Source organism: Setaria viridis, chromosome 4, assembly GCF_005286985.2.
Source record: "Setaria viridis chromosome 4, Setaria_viridis_v4.0, whole genome shotgun sequence".
In the NCBI taxonomy this organism is placed as follows: Eukaryota; Viridiplantae; Streptophyta; class Magnoliopsida; order Poales; family Poaceae; genus Setaria; species Setaria viridis.
Genome location: NC_048266.2, coordinates 38,430,938 through 38,446,310, shown reverse-complemented (window position 1 = coordinate 38,446,310; position 15,373 = coordinate 38,430,938). Strand labels below are relative to the sequence as shown.

The following is a 15,373-nucleotide window of genomic DNA, read 5'->3' as shown; positions in this document are numbered from 1 at the left end:
AATACACATGCATGCAATGCAGGCTGACACATCACCTATGGGAAGTTTTTGGCAGCCCGACCAAATCGGGGTTAACATTTTGCTCGCCCGCAGAATCGCCTGCTTTGCCTGTGACTGTAGATGGCAACTGCCCTTTGCTTGGCCGACCAAAGTTTGGCCTGCAAGCAAAGTGGCCAAAATTCGAGGGCACGCCAAATTTTGGCTCGGCCAACATCGGCCGAGAACCAAACACGCTCTGGGTACCACGATCTTAACGTGAGCCTCGTGGTTTCCGCACGCGAACAATTTTAAGGGTGAATTAATTTTTAGTTCAGGTTATATCGGATGTTTGATACCAATTAGAAGAATTAACAGTGAATTAATTATACAACTAATTGCATAAGCCGTGGCTAATTCGTGAGATGAATCTATTAAACCTAATTAATTCATGATTAGCACATATTTACTATAGCATCATATGGTTAAATCATGGACTAATTAGACTTAATAGATTCATCTCGTGAATTAGCCTTCATTTATGCAACTGGTTTTATAATTAACCTATATTTAATACTTCTAATTAGTATTAAATATTCGAGGTGACAGCCAAACGAAACACCCCCTGTACATTAGAATTGACTATACGGCAAACTAAAACAACTGATTTGGGGCGTGCAGACGGAGGCTAAGGAGGATTACTTCCCCTCACCGTTCCAACTGATGCCACCACGGGCCATCCGATAGCAGCCATGAATTTTGCCCCGACTTGGATCTATAGCTGTCCTTCGCTTAGAACTGCTTCAACCATGTGCATTTCATATCTTCCAGGAGCACTGTCAAAGGTTCGGCTGTTTCTCTCCTTCCATATGCTCCAGGTGATCAGCATGAATGTGGAGTCGATGCCTTTCTGCTTGAGGGAGTTGTGGGCATGTCTAAGTTGCAGCCACCATTCCATCATCCCTTCTTCCTCAATTGGAGCTTGGAATACTGAACCCAGAGTTGTCACCCCAAGCAAATATTATGATTTACTAGTTTACTAGTTACATCCCACCCCAAGCACTCATCACTTCCCAAGTTTACTAGTTACATTAACTTTCATTTTCCATTCCAAAGTCGAGCTATATTTTGATACAATGGGTCAATGTCTAAGATTTGAAGTCCGTAACAAATATCATTCCACAATTCATACCAACATATCTTTTTCGAGGATACGGAGAGCTGCGTATGAAAAGAAGAGAAATGAACAAGTTATTACAACGCGGGTCTTCCCGAGCGTACGCACACAGATGTTTTACATATTGGATGCTACATTGCGCAAACCAAACACAACTAAGGAAAGGGCAGGGGTACTAGCATGGAGCTAAGGTGGTCGCGCTCCGTCGGCTGCAGCCGGTCATCCTAGGACTGCCATCAGTGTAGCACCGGCTTCAATCCAGAGGTGTGCTTGCCGGATGATGGCCGGCGGACTGTGGTAATTCATACCAACATATCAACAGGCAACTAGACATGCTACGGTTGTACAAGTTACAAGTTGTAGCAAATAGCTCCTGAAAGAAAAAGGAACGGGGACCAAACATTCAGAATGTATTGGCCTCGGCCGAACGGCTATGAACAGGGGACCTCACTCTCAGGATCAACCTGAAACTCTGTTCTCTTGCTAACAGCAGGTGACTTGCATTCTGAGTGGGCATCCGGATTTCTGTTCTTGGATGGACGCGGCGAACTGGTGCCTGCCTCGGATTCGCTTCTCTCCTTTGACGCTGTCGATTCAGGTGAGACTGCCTGTGCTTTGGTAGGTGCTTTTAGCGACAAGTTGCCAGCCTTCTGTTGCTCTTCCAGTATTTTCTGCAAGTATCTTGCATGTTCCTCTATCCGGAGCTGCAACTGCCTTTGCACCTGATGGTGAAATTCAAATTTTCAGTGTTGGAAATATCTGGTAATCGAGTTTCTGCTAGTGTACTACATGCTTCCTGACTGTTTCAGATATCACATGACAATGGGATATACATAATTGGAAGTACAGAATACCTGCAATATATTCGATTCTGACTATTAAATTTTAATTATCATGGTCAAAGCTCGCAATAGACAATTAGTTCTTTTATGTATTAGCTGATGTGCATAGGTTGGCCAATTCAAGGATAGTGATATCAGGCTGAAGAACAGAATACAAGTGACCAATATATCCATGGTAATCTAAAACTGAAATATGACTAATTCCTAGTATGAATTTGGATAAACTTAGTTAATCAAGCATATGATCTAACAGTAGTACTCGTGCCGCGTGATAACATACCCTCCACTCTGGATGATCTGATACCCACCTCTAATTGTTCATGAAGCTGTTTTTGAACCTCCATTTGCATCCTTAGGGCTTCTGCCACTTGTAAATTCCTAATGAACATGTAAGAAAAACCATGTAAGATTCTAAGCTCGTGATGCTTATATGCATTTCCCCCTGCTTAAGCAATAGAGGACTCACTTCGTTTTGCTTGAATCACTGCTGCTGCTACCCGATTGTGCTTTCTTATCCTCCGAGGAAGCCTTCTCGTCTACACATAGTAAGCATTTAGGATGACATTTGTTATCCAGAAAAAAACTGCTATTATAAAGAAGTATGCATTGAGCACCAACTACAGGTAATTTTAGCTTACCTTCTTTAGTCTCAGGAAGATATTTCGCAAGCCGATACTTCTACATGACAAGTGTAGGGGAAAATGTAAGTTAAAACAAAAACATAGAAGGGATAATTTATTTTTAGTGAATAGAAGCGTAGACTTGTACCTGCAGATGACTCTTCACATGATAAATGGTTAGGCCTTCTACCTTCATTAGTTTCAGCACACCCTTAGGAGTTGCTTCTGTAGAAATATGAAAGTGAACCATTCATCAAGGATGGTCTGTGAAATACAGAACTCGAAACATGTGGGAGAGTAAATATTGACAACTTGAAACCATATGGGAGATAAAGCAAAATGATCAACTTACTTTCAGGTCCTTCAAGCTTGTTCACAGCCTCCACAAAACGCTCATGAAGCTCTAGTGTCCACCTCAATCTTGACTTGTTAGTTGTTGCAGAGACAGAAGATGACCGAGATGAGCTAAGCTGGACTTTAACTGGTGATCCTAGATTCTGTATACTCTGGTTGGAGCAAGATGATACTGGAAGTGATGACAGTTGTGGTGGTGTGCCGTATATGTCCTAAAATCATTGCGTCAGAGAAATAGTACTAGAAAAAAATCTAGAAACTGAGACAGAGGCTCTGGAGTGCTGCAACACTGTTTCGGTAAGGGACTCTGTTCACTTACATCTAAATGAGGACTCTCCTCGTTGTCAGTGATGGCAATTCCTAGCTGCTCAGACAGAAACTGAAATTCCATCTGTTCATCAAAAGCCAGGGCATTGGTTTCTCCATGGAAGCTGCCATCAGAAGCATCTCCAGAAAGATTAAGGAAATCTTTCAGATCATCTGAGTGTTCAGCTTCATCTAAAGCATTGCCAGTATCACCAGCAAAGAGAAGAGAGGAGCTCGATGACTGCCCAGCTGACACCTGCTGCTCACACTTAGGAGGGTGAGGCAAGAAAGGTAAAGTGCCCATTTGCCGGCATGGATCCGTGTTCTTTGAAGATGACGAAAACAAGCTTGTGCAGAACGTCGACGAGTTTGACAATATGGGGTCAGAAAATTTGGGATGTGAGATGTGAGACAGAGGGCTTTCTGGATCAGTTTCAGGACAACTTTTCTGAAGGTTAACTGATAGGCTCCTTGACAAGCTCGACGATCGGATCAACTCAGTCTTGATGCTTGATGATTGGCTCGTGGATGACAAAGTGTCATCTATCAAGAGCCGGTGGTCCGATTTAGAATCAAACAGCTTAAGGACTGAAGTTTGTGTGGATGTGCAGGCATGTACTGTTTCGTTGGGAGCAATAATTTGCTCCCCAGTAGCAACACTCTGGGTGCTCATTTTGCTTCTGCTGATTAATGACTTGATAGGCTACAGGCCTGTACATGAAAAATTGTTGATTGTAAGGAGATTGCTGTGCGACAAATTCAATGCTTAAATAAGCATATAGTTCATAATATAAACAATAATATTAAGAAAATTACAAACAGATGAAACTTGTTTATGAATACATAGAATTCATTTCTATATTCCAGTATTTCGACAGCAAATGATAACTTCCAAGTGCTAACAGTACTTGCAAGAAAACACGTGGACCTAACAGTAGATTTCTTTTGACATATAGACGCAAAGAAGCAAATCCACTAGAAAAAGCTTGGTACGAGATCCACACAGTTTATGGAAACTATTTCGTTCTGAAAAAAAGACAAACTCCAAAAATGATGCATAACGACGGTCAGAATCTGCGAACCAAGTAACCAAATGTTTCTCAATGTCGACAAAACCAACAAAGGAACATAATAGCATTGAAAAGACCGGATACGAGATTCCACGCACTTTCCGAAAAATTTTCCTTCCAGCTAGGCGAGCAAATGACGCCCTGTCTGACCGGCAGGCGGCAGCGAAGCATGTAATGCCCATACTGTGTCCAGGTTCAGCATCAGAAGGTCAAGGGGAGAAAACTTGGCATACAGTTGTTGGAATTTGGAACAATCCCAGGAAATTACACACGACACCGAGACAAATCCCCGAAAGAAGCTCAATCCGTTCCTCCGAAGGGGAATCAAAGAGTGAGCTCAGAGGTGATAAAAGAACGGAGAATTTGACAAAGGGCATAATGAAGCGCATCAACCAAAGATGGAAGAAAGGCAAATCAAGAACGGGGTGTATTTGCGCTTCAAAAGCATTAAGGCCAGCACAAAAGAAACTGTTAAATTTAGCAAAAACCGTACTCCTACACAGCCTGACTGATGCCAAGGAGGCGATGGAATGCAGATAAAAATGAAGGATCTTTGAAACCTTAGCCTCACCTGAAACACCGCGAAGGTAGGAGCACGGATTGTAGGAGATTCAGAATCTGGAAGCGGCCAATCCTCTCTCACTCCACCGGTCTCCACTCTCTCGAGTCTCGACTCCTATCCAAGACCCAATCTGGCAACCTCTCTCTCTCTCTCTCTCTCTCTCTCTCTCTCTCTGAGACCTAGCTAACAGCTGCCGAAATCCTATCCCTCTTCTTGCAAATCATTGGTGCCCGGCAACTATGCTACTCCCTTTCTTGGTGTGCTCCATCCTGGCCGGTTGGTTGGCTGTCTTGCTTTTGGTCTCGCAGGAGGTTAATAATGGGGTGCTGTGCAGGAGCCCTTCTTCATTTCTCCAACTTCTTTTCCCATCTCTTTTGGTATATTTTCTGAAATTTGTCCATACCTGAACTCTCCATCACCCGAATTTGCTTCTTTTTTAACCCTGACGGGAAGCAAGAGAGGTCGGTCAGTTCCCAAAAAGGCCCACCAACCATTTGCGGTAAACTTTTTTGTGGTCTAACCAGCCCATTTCTGGTTTAGTGTTGGTATGTGTCAATGCTGTCATCAGTCAAGCTTTGCTCTGCTATTTTGTAATCATGGTGTTGCCATCTTGAAATTGATGTTTGCCAACTTGCTGTAAATATTGCAAACCAGGTGTGACAATCCAGGAGTGGTAAGCACAAAGTTGGGTGGATTTGCCTTAAACCACGTACTGAGTTAATCCCTGCATGAAAATCATACTGATTCACGGCAGGTGTATTTGTTGCAGGTGAAAATCATACCGAGTAGCAAAGATTCTTTTAATGGGGGGAATTTTTTTTTCCTTTTGGCTTTCCTACCAGTAAGATGTTCAATTGCTTAACTTTCGTCATTTGTTTAGTGTCCGAACCTACATATCATGAGGAGTTTTCGGTGTAAAAAAAATAGGACACAGAAGAGAATTGTTTATCGTTGCAGGCAAATGGAGAGGTCGACGACATCTTAGATGGTGTGAAAAAGCTCCATTCACGTTAAGTGACATTACAAAACTAGTCCTGGTAGTGTGGCTGACATAAGCATTGGATTAAGACAAGGATGATAAAAGAAATGGGAGACGGAATCTGCGCAACCCCTGATGCAGTCGAGAGGGCAGACGTGCCTGGAATCGTCAGGTTTTCATATGCATGGTGGCAATTGTTTAGTGACTAGTCTGGTGGTGTATGTCCATGAGACAGTGAGACACGGAATTATTTAGCCTCGATAATCAGTGGTTAGTGCAGATACTTGGAGGCAGAAATAATGGATAAGATGGGTTCATTACTAATACTAAGTACTAGGTTTGTGTTTGTGTTGGTCTAGGTGAGCTCCAAAATGTGAATTCCACAGGGAAATAAAAAAAAGAAACAAAGGCGAGGAGAGTGCAAGCAGAAGAAAAGGGCCAGTGCAAACGACGACGTCAAAGAAGAAGAAGAAGAAGAAGCATGGGGCCATGAACTCATCAAGATTAAAACAATATTTGTATGAGAAAACCTACAATCATGCCGGCTATAACTTTGTCTCTCTCTTTTCTCTGAAAATAGTCTAACTTGCAGAAATTTGTGAATGATCACATAGAACCCTTCATACTCTGATAGGTTGAGAAAAGGGTTAGCTTCCTATACACATTCAGACATTCTCAATCCACCACAAGCTGGCTCCGTTTTTCTTTTTTTTAGATTTTTGTCCCCATCACTGATCCACTTGCTCGCAAGAAATTATTTTCTGAAACATTTTGCTCACAGAAAAGAAAGCGATGGGGCAGGCTCCACTGGCTTGGTGATAGATTCCCTGTAACCTCGTTCTAGGATTGGTCGATGCAGATCCAACAAAGGACAAGCTACTAGCTCAGCAGAATGCTAGTTACTAATGACGCTTTTGCCCTCTCCTTTTCTGACGAACGAAACGAAAGAAAAATAGTGCACTACTGCTCGTCTGCTCCCTTGACAATGGGAGCGAGGCCAAATTTGGCACGATTGTCGTAGACTAGTGTCCGACTTTACCTGCCGTTCTCATCCAAGGTGTATCTATCCTGTTAAGGTCTGCATCCCGAACATGATTATTACATGGCGTTAAGCTCCTCCGATGCGGTAAATACTAAATCCTGTGGGTTCTCTCGATCCCTTTTTCACCAGGCCTGGTCGCCTGGCGCAAGTTGGCATTTTTGGTTTTTCGTCGTCACCGTCAGCAGCCGCCATCTGGTTTCGACGTCAGGGCTTTTCAAGCGTCGCCATCCGCCGGAGGGGAGGAGGAAGGTGGAATATGCCGTATGGCGGCGGCATATCGCGCGAGCAGAGCACGTCGGGGTCACTCGCCCTCAGCTTGCTGCTCTGCTCAAGTGAACCAACCAAACCAAGCGAGGTCGCCGCTGCCACACCCACAGGCCACAGCCAGCCACAGGCCCGGTCGACCTCGTGCGGGCCCGGGAGGGAGACGATCAAAATCTCTCCCTGAAGCAATCTTTCCCCATCGTGCACATGTACATCCATTGATTTCACTCCGACTGCTGCCCACATATACTGCTGACTGAGCCACTGATGAGGTTGTGTTTATTTACCAGTTTAAGGCAGTCCCAATAAGACATTGATGATAGTTTCTATCTCTCTTGATTACATCAACAACTCAACAATTTGCTGACGTGGCAATGAAGTTAACGTAGAGAGAGAACACATTACCAGGAAATGGTTTCCTTCTCAGGAAACTATGTCTTCACGTGAATCAACACACCAAAAAATTAGAGAAATGGCGTTGGGAAGAAACCACCGATTTCCATTGCACTCCTCTGGATACAGTGCGCTGCCGTCGTTGAGCAGGCCACCGCTGCCGTTGTTGTGCATGCCGCCGCCGCCATGCTCGCCGCGGCCGAGGCTCCTCCGCGGACCCCGACGTCGAGGAGGAGGCCGCGCACCCGACGGCCGGCCTCGTCACCTGCACGGCGAGCACGGGCGCCGGCAGCCGCGTCGCATCGAGCTCGGGCCCGAGCTCCGTCAACTAGAGCTGTTCTTGGGCCAGTTCGCTGTAGTGCCGGATGTGGAGAAGGCGTTTGCGGTGGAGCTGGAGCTGGCCTTATTTGCATGATGCATAAAGGATTTGGAACTAGAAGAGAGAATGATTAGTTGGATTTTTGTTTAGACTCTAGATAAAAAAGTTACATTGTGAAGGATAATTTCTTGATACAATATCCTAGACTATGGAAACTACGATGGTTTCTTTCATTGGAAGTGCCGTGACAAGCAGGTAGCTGAGAGAGCTGGAGCTAGCTGATGGTGTTGTATGAACTGTACACGTGTCGACTGGTGCTGACATGGCCACAGCGCAGTCACGAGTTAGGTAAATTACATGTCATTTTAACTTTATCAAATTCATAAACTTTATTATGCATTTAGATACACCCTATATGTAGATAAATAATAATATTTATGTATTAAAAAATTAAAATAACTTGTAATTTGGGATGGAGGGAGGAGCTGCGAATCATCAGCGAGCGTCAAGTTATAGATCCCGATCGGCAAAAATATATTTCCGGTTCAATTGCTCCTCCACCAGCGTTGCGTCAGCCGTTGATTCGGCACGGTATCTTGGTATATCCACTCGCATCTAATCCCGATCAATCATCATGGCCATGGTCCATGTAGGCGAGAGCGCCACAACTTGTGGTGTGTGGAGCCGGCGGTGCGGGTGGCGGTGTGGGCCGACGGTTCGCTCGGACCAACTGCTACGCGCTGCTGAGGTAGAATTTTTTTATTTTTAAACCTTTTAAAGATATTTTTAAAAATAACCTTCCTAACTTTATTTGTACTAGGTGACCCTTTTGTCGCGCCGTGCCACGCCACATGCACTGGCGCGGCAGCGCTGCCACGCCGACGCGGCAGGGCGAGGTGCTGTCACGCCACATGCTGTCGTGCCAGACCGCCTGACGCGGCAGCGTCCAATATTGATAGGCGCGCCGGCCCTTCCTCCTCCCTTCGGCGATTTGGGTGGGAAAAGTGGGGGAAATCGATCCCCGCGTCGTTGGGAAGGTATCCCTACATTTTTTTTTCTTTTACCATTCCATTGGTGATTAGGTGAACTAGGTTTAGGATTTCATTTTGAAATTTTCATGATGTATAAGTTTGTTATGTAGTAATGGATGCTTATTTCATACGCAGTCAACTCTTTGCCCACAACTTAGATTTTTAAACAATATTATTGTGTTGCTAATGAACAAGTCTAATTCATCTAACATTATTGATCTATATTGCATGCCTCCAACTAAATCATTACCAAGAATTCTATCATTCATCTACATTGCATACCTCCAACTAAATCAATCAAGCATATGTTACATTTTCTAAACATCAAATCTAGGGGTAGAACGATACCTACAAGTGCACTACGACTCCGATCTATCAACATGAACTTCCATTGCTTCAACATTCAACATTTTACCCTAACCCAAGCTTAATGTAGTTGTTCAAATATCTACGAAATGCAATGGTAAAACAAGGAAAAAGGTAGGGGAATACCTTTCCAATGACGCGGGGATTGATTCCCCCCACTTTTCCCAGCCCAAAATGTATGGGAGGGGGGATCGGGTGGCACGGCAGCCGGTGGGGAGGAGAAGGGCTGGCTCGACCGAGGGCAGCAATTGTAAGAAAGGAGGGAGAGGGAAGAAGAAACTCACGCACTGACCTGGACGCAGCCGCTACCACGCCAGGCAGTTTGGCGTGACAAGCTTGTCGCGCCAAGTGCATGTGGCGTGGCAGCGGCTAACTGCCGTGTCACGAGGCACGACGCGACCAACAGGGTCACGCCGTGCAAATAAAGTTGGGTAGAAGTTATTTTTAAAAAAATATATTAAAAAAGTTTAAAAATAGAAAAAATCTCTGGGGTCTATCTCGGGTCGCTTTCTCCAAAAAGCCAATGGCGCGCGCGAGCAGCCACGAACCGCACGCAGCAGCGAGCTGCCGCGAACGCATCCTCTGCGCCGCCCAGCGCTCCGGCCGGCCTCATGTGGCCGTGGCAGCGCGGAGAATCCCCCGTGGCGGTGGCCAGTGGCCACGACGAGACAGCGTCGGGCCCGCGCGCGGCAGCCACGGACCAGGCCACCAGGCGCGGGGAGGAGGAGATCCATCATCCATGGGTTCATGGTGGCGCAGGCCGCCAGGCGCGACGCGATGCGTAGCAACCTCCAACCGCACACACGTCCCTACCATTGCACAGTTCGCAGTGTGAGTGGTCCCGTCGCGACGAGCGGGCCGGAACTGGACGAAGACAGGCGGGGAGGACGGGCCTCCGGCGTGGACGACGACGCCGATCGAGCTCCTCCTCCTCTGGCCACTGGCCTCCCGCGAAGCTCAAGCGTTGCCGCGCCCTCGCGGTTCGTCGCGTCGCGGCCGTGCCGCCCACCTCGCTCGCTAGTGGAGCTTGGCCGGGACCGAGAGCGACCACCACCGCGAATAATGATCCTATGAGCGATCTCCCTTTTAGTTTAGCGAGCGGTTGGCTTCGAATGACGAGGCCACATACGGCGTCGTGAGATTTCCCTTTGGATCTTTGTTACACGATCCACTTCATCCTAAGCAAAAATAGGCTAGCAAGTTCATCAGCTTCGCCTCTCGTCTCCACTGGATATGTTCTCTCGAGCAGCAGTCTAGATGGGGCCCTGTTCACGTGGGACGGGACGTCTTCCGGGGACGGCGCAACTACAGCAGAATCAATTTCGCCGACGACCCGCGCAGCTCGCAGGAGGGAGGGGCCCCGCGCGCGACGGCGACGCGCCGGCCGCGGCCAGCCAACCGTTCCTCCCGCCATTGCTCGGCTCGGCGTGGGTCGCCTGACCGCGACACGAGGAGTAGAATACTAATAGCCTGTGGAGTTGCTGCTGACGATGACGACGACGCTTGCTGATTAGCTTCCTGCTTTGTTTTTTAATCTGATTCTGCCCGCCCGCGTCGCCCTCCCTCCCCCACTGTCCTTGGATTTGGAACAGTGGCCACCAATGCTGCTGCTGCTGCTGCTGCTTTAGTGTCGGCCCACGCCCCCAGAGCGTCTTTCTGGTCTCTAGTGTTTTTTAAAGGGGTAAATAAAACCTCCTTTTCTGTCAGTATTTGCGGCCATTTTCACTGTTCATCTGCATATGTGTGTCAGTGGATGCAGCACAACTGCACAACCTGTATACAGAGTGTTTCGAGTCTCCCAGTATGACTGGGCCGAAGCCCATTGCATAAAGGGATCCATGGGCTTAATTGATTGGACACCAAACAGGGATGCAGGCCGTTCAGTCCTGCACTTCTTCCACTCACATAACTTGGTTTCGCTTTGAAAACAAAAAACCAGGCATACACAGTTCGTGTTCACATGCATCTGAAGCTCAACAGCAGTACAAACACAGCCCTAAACGACGTACAGATCGACAATGCGAAACGCACACTGTAGATCTTGGTACTCCAATGCGGTCAAACATTAACATGAATAGGTGTCCCTGCTCCTTGTACCTAGCTCGCTATCTTTCTTTCAGCTCCTTCTCGAACTCGCGCAGCTTCCCCTGAATAGGTGCAAGGAAGGACTTCATGTCCTTGCAAATTTGCGCTTTGTCATCAGAAGAGAGATCCTTCTCATCGCCGAACCTCACATTTACCTGACAGAAAATCACAAGAAAAGATATCTCATGAACCACCATGAGAGGCAGCCAAAAATAAAAACCAATCGATATGCATGTAGGTGATGGCATTTCCTGATTCAGCATATATAAGTGTGTGTTTTCTGAAATTGTTGTTTCCAAGGGATGGATCAAGTTACCCCTCAAACTCTAAGTTACATTCACAGAACTCAATGCAAAACAGTATTTTTTACCTCCAAGTCTTCAAGCTCGCCAAATGAAAACTCAGGAATCTCCAGATGACCTTTGACCTTCTTGTTTTCTTCCTTAATTAACCATTCACCTGAAAACCACCGCCACATATAATATTTCAGTAAATGAAGGCAATCTTGATGAAGATGTTAACTCAGAAATTAAAAAAAAAGCAAGATTACCTTTGAATTTCAAGCTCAGTTCATAAGTATAGCCCACTCTCTTCTTATTGCGAACCGTGACTAAGAATGCCTGCCAAATAACCCAGATTATGGTTATCGTAGCCTATGCACTACAATTAAAGGGAAAAATTATCCAAACATACATCTGACTCCATCTAGCAATATTTGGAGACACTAGAGACTATTTCTTACTACTGCTTAAATGAAATCTCATAAGAGAAAGGTAAAGCTAAAACAACAGAAGTTACCACTCCATTAGCAAAATGTAGAAAAGAAAATAGACCTCCATAAGCCTATACACCTCTGTTGTTTGACTATGGAGAAACAAAAACGATACCATAGAGCTGAATTTAATGTCTATCTAATTCTCCATTCATTGACTAAAAAAAGGGCCAGAAAAATTGTGATCGTGATGCCGGATAAACATTTCTGTGCTTGACTTTGCTGAGCTACTAGTGATGGAAGCTAGCACATGTTTCGGTACTCATCAATTCCTGACTTCTATCTGCATTATTTCAGTGTCCACATTGGCTATCAATTACAAGTTTAAAATTCAAGTATTCGTAGTAAAATTAGTCATAAAATTACTAAATTAGTGATAATTCAAGTTGCATACTTGTTGATCCACTGGCAAGCAATTATGGTGGAAAAGTTTTCAGGAAATTAACATGAAGAGGGCGAACCCTGAGGCATGTTTAAAAATTTAAGTTAAGAAATAAAAAAAATCTCTTGCCTCACAAATAATATTCCTATTTTTTCTGTCCAATCCTTTGAAGGCTATTAACTTTATTAATATATTTCAACAGTTTCCTTGTTGATATTAAAGGACACCTTAGATCTGTATGGACCCCATAAAATTAATAAAAACATCACCTTATATTAATAGGAAAAAGTCTACATAAACCCCTAAACTATTATATGTAGACTACTTCACCCCCTGACCTATAAAACCAGGTATTTTACCCCCTCAACTTTATAAAACCAGCTACTTAACCCCTTCTACCAGTTTCACATAGTGGTTTTTCCATGACAGCGTGCTGAGGTGGACAGGGTGCTGATGTGGTTCGGCTGACAGGTGGGTCCCACATGTAAGTGGGCAGATCCAACAACACATCACACATGCGCTCTTTCCTTCCCAACTCGAGCTGCCAGCCCCAGAAACGCCTGACCGCCGCCGCCGCTCTGCTTCCATCGTCAGGCATCGGATCTGTCCTCGCCTCCCATGCTCTCGGTCTTAATCCACCTCTCGCCGTCGTCAGCTGGTGCAGCAGGTATGGCCACCGCCCACAAGCTCCGCCACAAGGCCACGCGCCCGTCGTCTTTGAGTGCACCGCTGCAGCGCTGCCGAGTACAGTCGTTTTGCGGCCGGCTGCACCGACCTGCTCGGTGCCGTACCGATGAACTTCAGCCTCTACGTCTCACTATGCACCAACCTGCCTTGTGCAGCTCCAGCACTGCCTGCCAGTTCGCCGGGCACGAGGAGGCGATCCAGAAACAGATGTGCAGAAATACAAATCAAAGCAAATCGAATCTTTCGATAGATAATCTTTTTTTTCGAAAATTTCTTTCGATAGATAATCAATTGAGAAGAAACCAATCAAACAAGATGCACGTGGAGCAAGAGAAATACAAAGAATCATGGGACTTCCCGGCTTCCCGCATCAACCAAAATCAAAATGAAATAGCATAACTAATCTTTGGAGGGAGCTCTAGATGGTCGGAGAAGAGGATGAGATGGCAGAAGGGGTGAGGGGAGCCGCTGCTCGTTGCAGCTTCAAGAGGCTGACGGAGGAACGCGGCAAGACAGATGGCCGTGGGACTAGGGAGCCACCGCCGCGGCTGGAGCGACGGCGGACCGTCTCGGCTGCTCTGGGGAAGGAAATCGGAGGTGTAGCTGGACCTGCCCACTTACAGGTGGGACCCACCTGTCAGGCAGCCCACCTCAGCATCCCTATCCACCTCAGCACCCCAACATAGCAAAAGCACTATGTGAAACCAGCCAAGGGGGTTAAGTGAATGGTTCTGCAAAGCTGAGGGTGTAAAATACCTGGTTTTGTAGGTCAGGGGGTGAAGTAGTCTACATACAATAGGTTGGGGGGTTATGTAGACTTTTATTAATACTAGACTGTAAGAGGTAGTCTCAACAACTGACTAACATAGCACATAAAACTTAACTGACGAAATATGGTACTAAGTACTCACATCGCCTGAGCATCTGGATACTTCATAAACAGAGGCCTTGCCAGTAGAGAATTCCAGAGGATCTAAAGACCCCAACAAATCCTGTAGTTGAGAAATGAGAAGTATGGAAAACTGCTCAGACAAAAATCCAAGAAGAAAACAGTAACGTGTCATCAGAATAGAAAACAATAACTGCAGAGGTCTAACCTTTATCCTACTATTGGCCCATGAATTCAGGTTCTTCTCCTCCCAGGTGCCAGCCTGCAAACAGCACAACAAAACGTAGTTGAGAACTTGAGATAAATCGCTGTCAATACCAAAATCAAGCAATTCCATAGGAGCTATCAGAACTGGGGCGAAAAGATGATCAGGCAACAGTGATTCATACTTGAACAGAGGAAACGGTGTTATATAACCAATCTTGTGGCAGGGGGCATTTATCAAATGAATTCCCGTCAAGTCGGGACTAGCCAAAGAGAAGTTCTGTATCGTGTCATCTCTAGCATTCTGCGTGTTTCAATAATTCCAATGAGTCGGCTTCTTCTTACATTTCAATAATTACATTGGGAGTTGTCATGGAGAGCAAGAACCGGCAATATGATTGATCTATAACTATATGCAGTGCTGTGGGCTGTGAGATTGTGGCATTCGTGTTTACAAACAGGATCGACCGATTTCTGGTTTGAGAGTTAGCACAGGGATACACAATTATATACCCCACCTGTCTACTGACTACTGTACTAATGTATCGAGTACCCCTTTTCTCACATAGGACAAGTCCAAAGTAAGTCAATCTAGTCAAGCTTCTGTGTCAATCCACTGACTACTGTGGCACACGAAAAGAAAAAAAAAGAAGAAAAGGAACAATTTCCCCCCCGTTTATTCATCAGCTATATGCCTATATCAAGCGAGCGGAGGTACGAAGCGGACCTGGTTCCAGACGGAGCCGAGGGTGGTGGGCGCGGGGTTTGCCGCGAGGTCGGCGGCGTCGAGCTTGCGGGGCGCGGGCAGCGGCGCGGCGTCGCCCGTCGACTCCCGCACCCAGTACCTGTACGACGTCGCCTTCTCCGCCGCAGGCTCCACCGTCGCCGCCGCCGCCGTCGCCGTCTCCTCCATCTCTCGCGCTAGCCGCGGGGCCCGAGGCGGCGGGGAATCGCCTTTGCTCCTTTCGGCAGTTTGGTTTGGGTTGGATCGGGCGGCTTCAGGAGAGTTCGCGTCCGGTCCGCGAGACTGCAGCACTCTCCCGGTTTTGACGC

The 15,373-nt window shown here is 46.2% G+C and overlaps 2 protein-coding genes across 2 annotated transcripts; both read right to left on the bottom strand.

Moving 5' to 3' along the window:
- Positions 1-1,125: 1,125 nt before the first annotated feature.
- On the bottom strand, positions 1,126-5,302 carry LOC117852842 (protein PHOSPHATE STARVATION RESPONSE 3). Its single transcript, XM_034735123.2, has 8 exons — positions 4,917-5,302; positions 3,289-3,986; positions 2,968-3,181; positions 2,764-2,840; positions 2,634-2,673; positions 2,462-2,531; positions 2,304-2,373; positions 1,126-1,875 (listed from the first exon to the last, which is right to left on the bottom strand). The coding sequence occupies exons 2-8, from the start codon at positions 3,946-3,948 to the stop codon at positions 1,585-1,587; spliced, it is 1,422 nt and encodes a 473-aa protein (XP_034591014.1). The 5' UTR covers positions 3,949-3,986; positions 4,917-5,302; the 3' UTR covers positions 1,126-1,584.
- A 5,900-nt stretch (positions 5,303-11,202) lies between these two features.
- Positions 11,203-15,373, bottom strand: LOC117851386 (uncharacterized). Its single transcript, XM_034733194.2, has 6 exons — positions 15,048-15,373; positions 14,325-14,378; positions 14,139-14,219; positions 11,937-12,006; positions 11,757-11,845; positions 11,203-11,541 (listed from the first exon to the last, which is right to left on the bottom strand). The coding sequence occupies exons 1-6, from the start codon at positions 15,231-15,233 to the stop codon at positions 11,407-11,409; spliced, it is 615 nt and encodes a 204-aa protein (XP_034589085.1). The 5' UTR covers positions 15,234-15,373; the 3' UTR covers positions 11,203-11,406.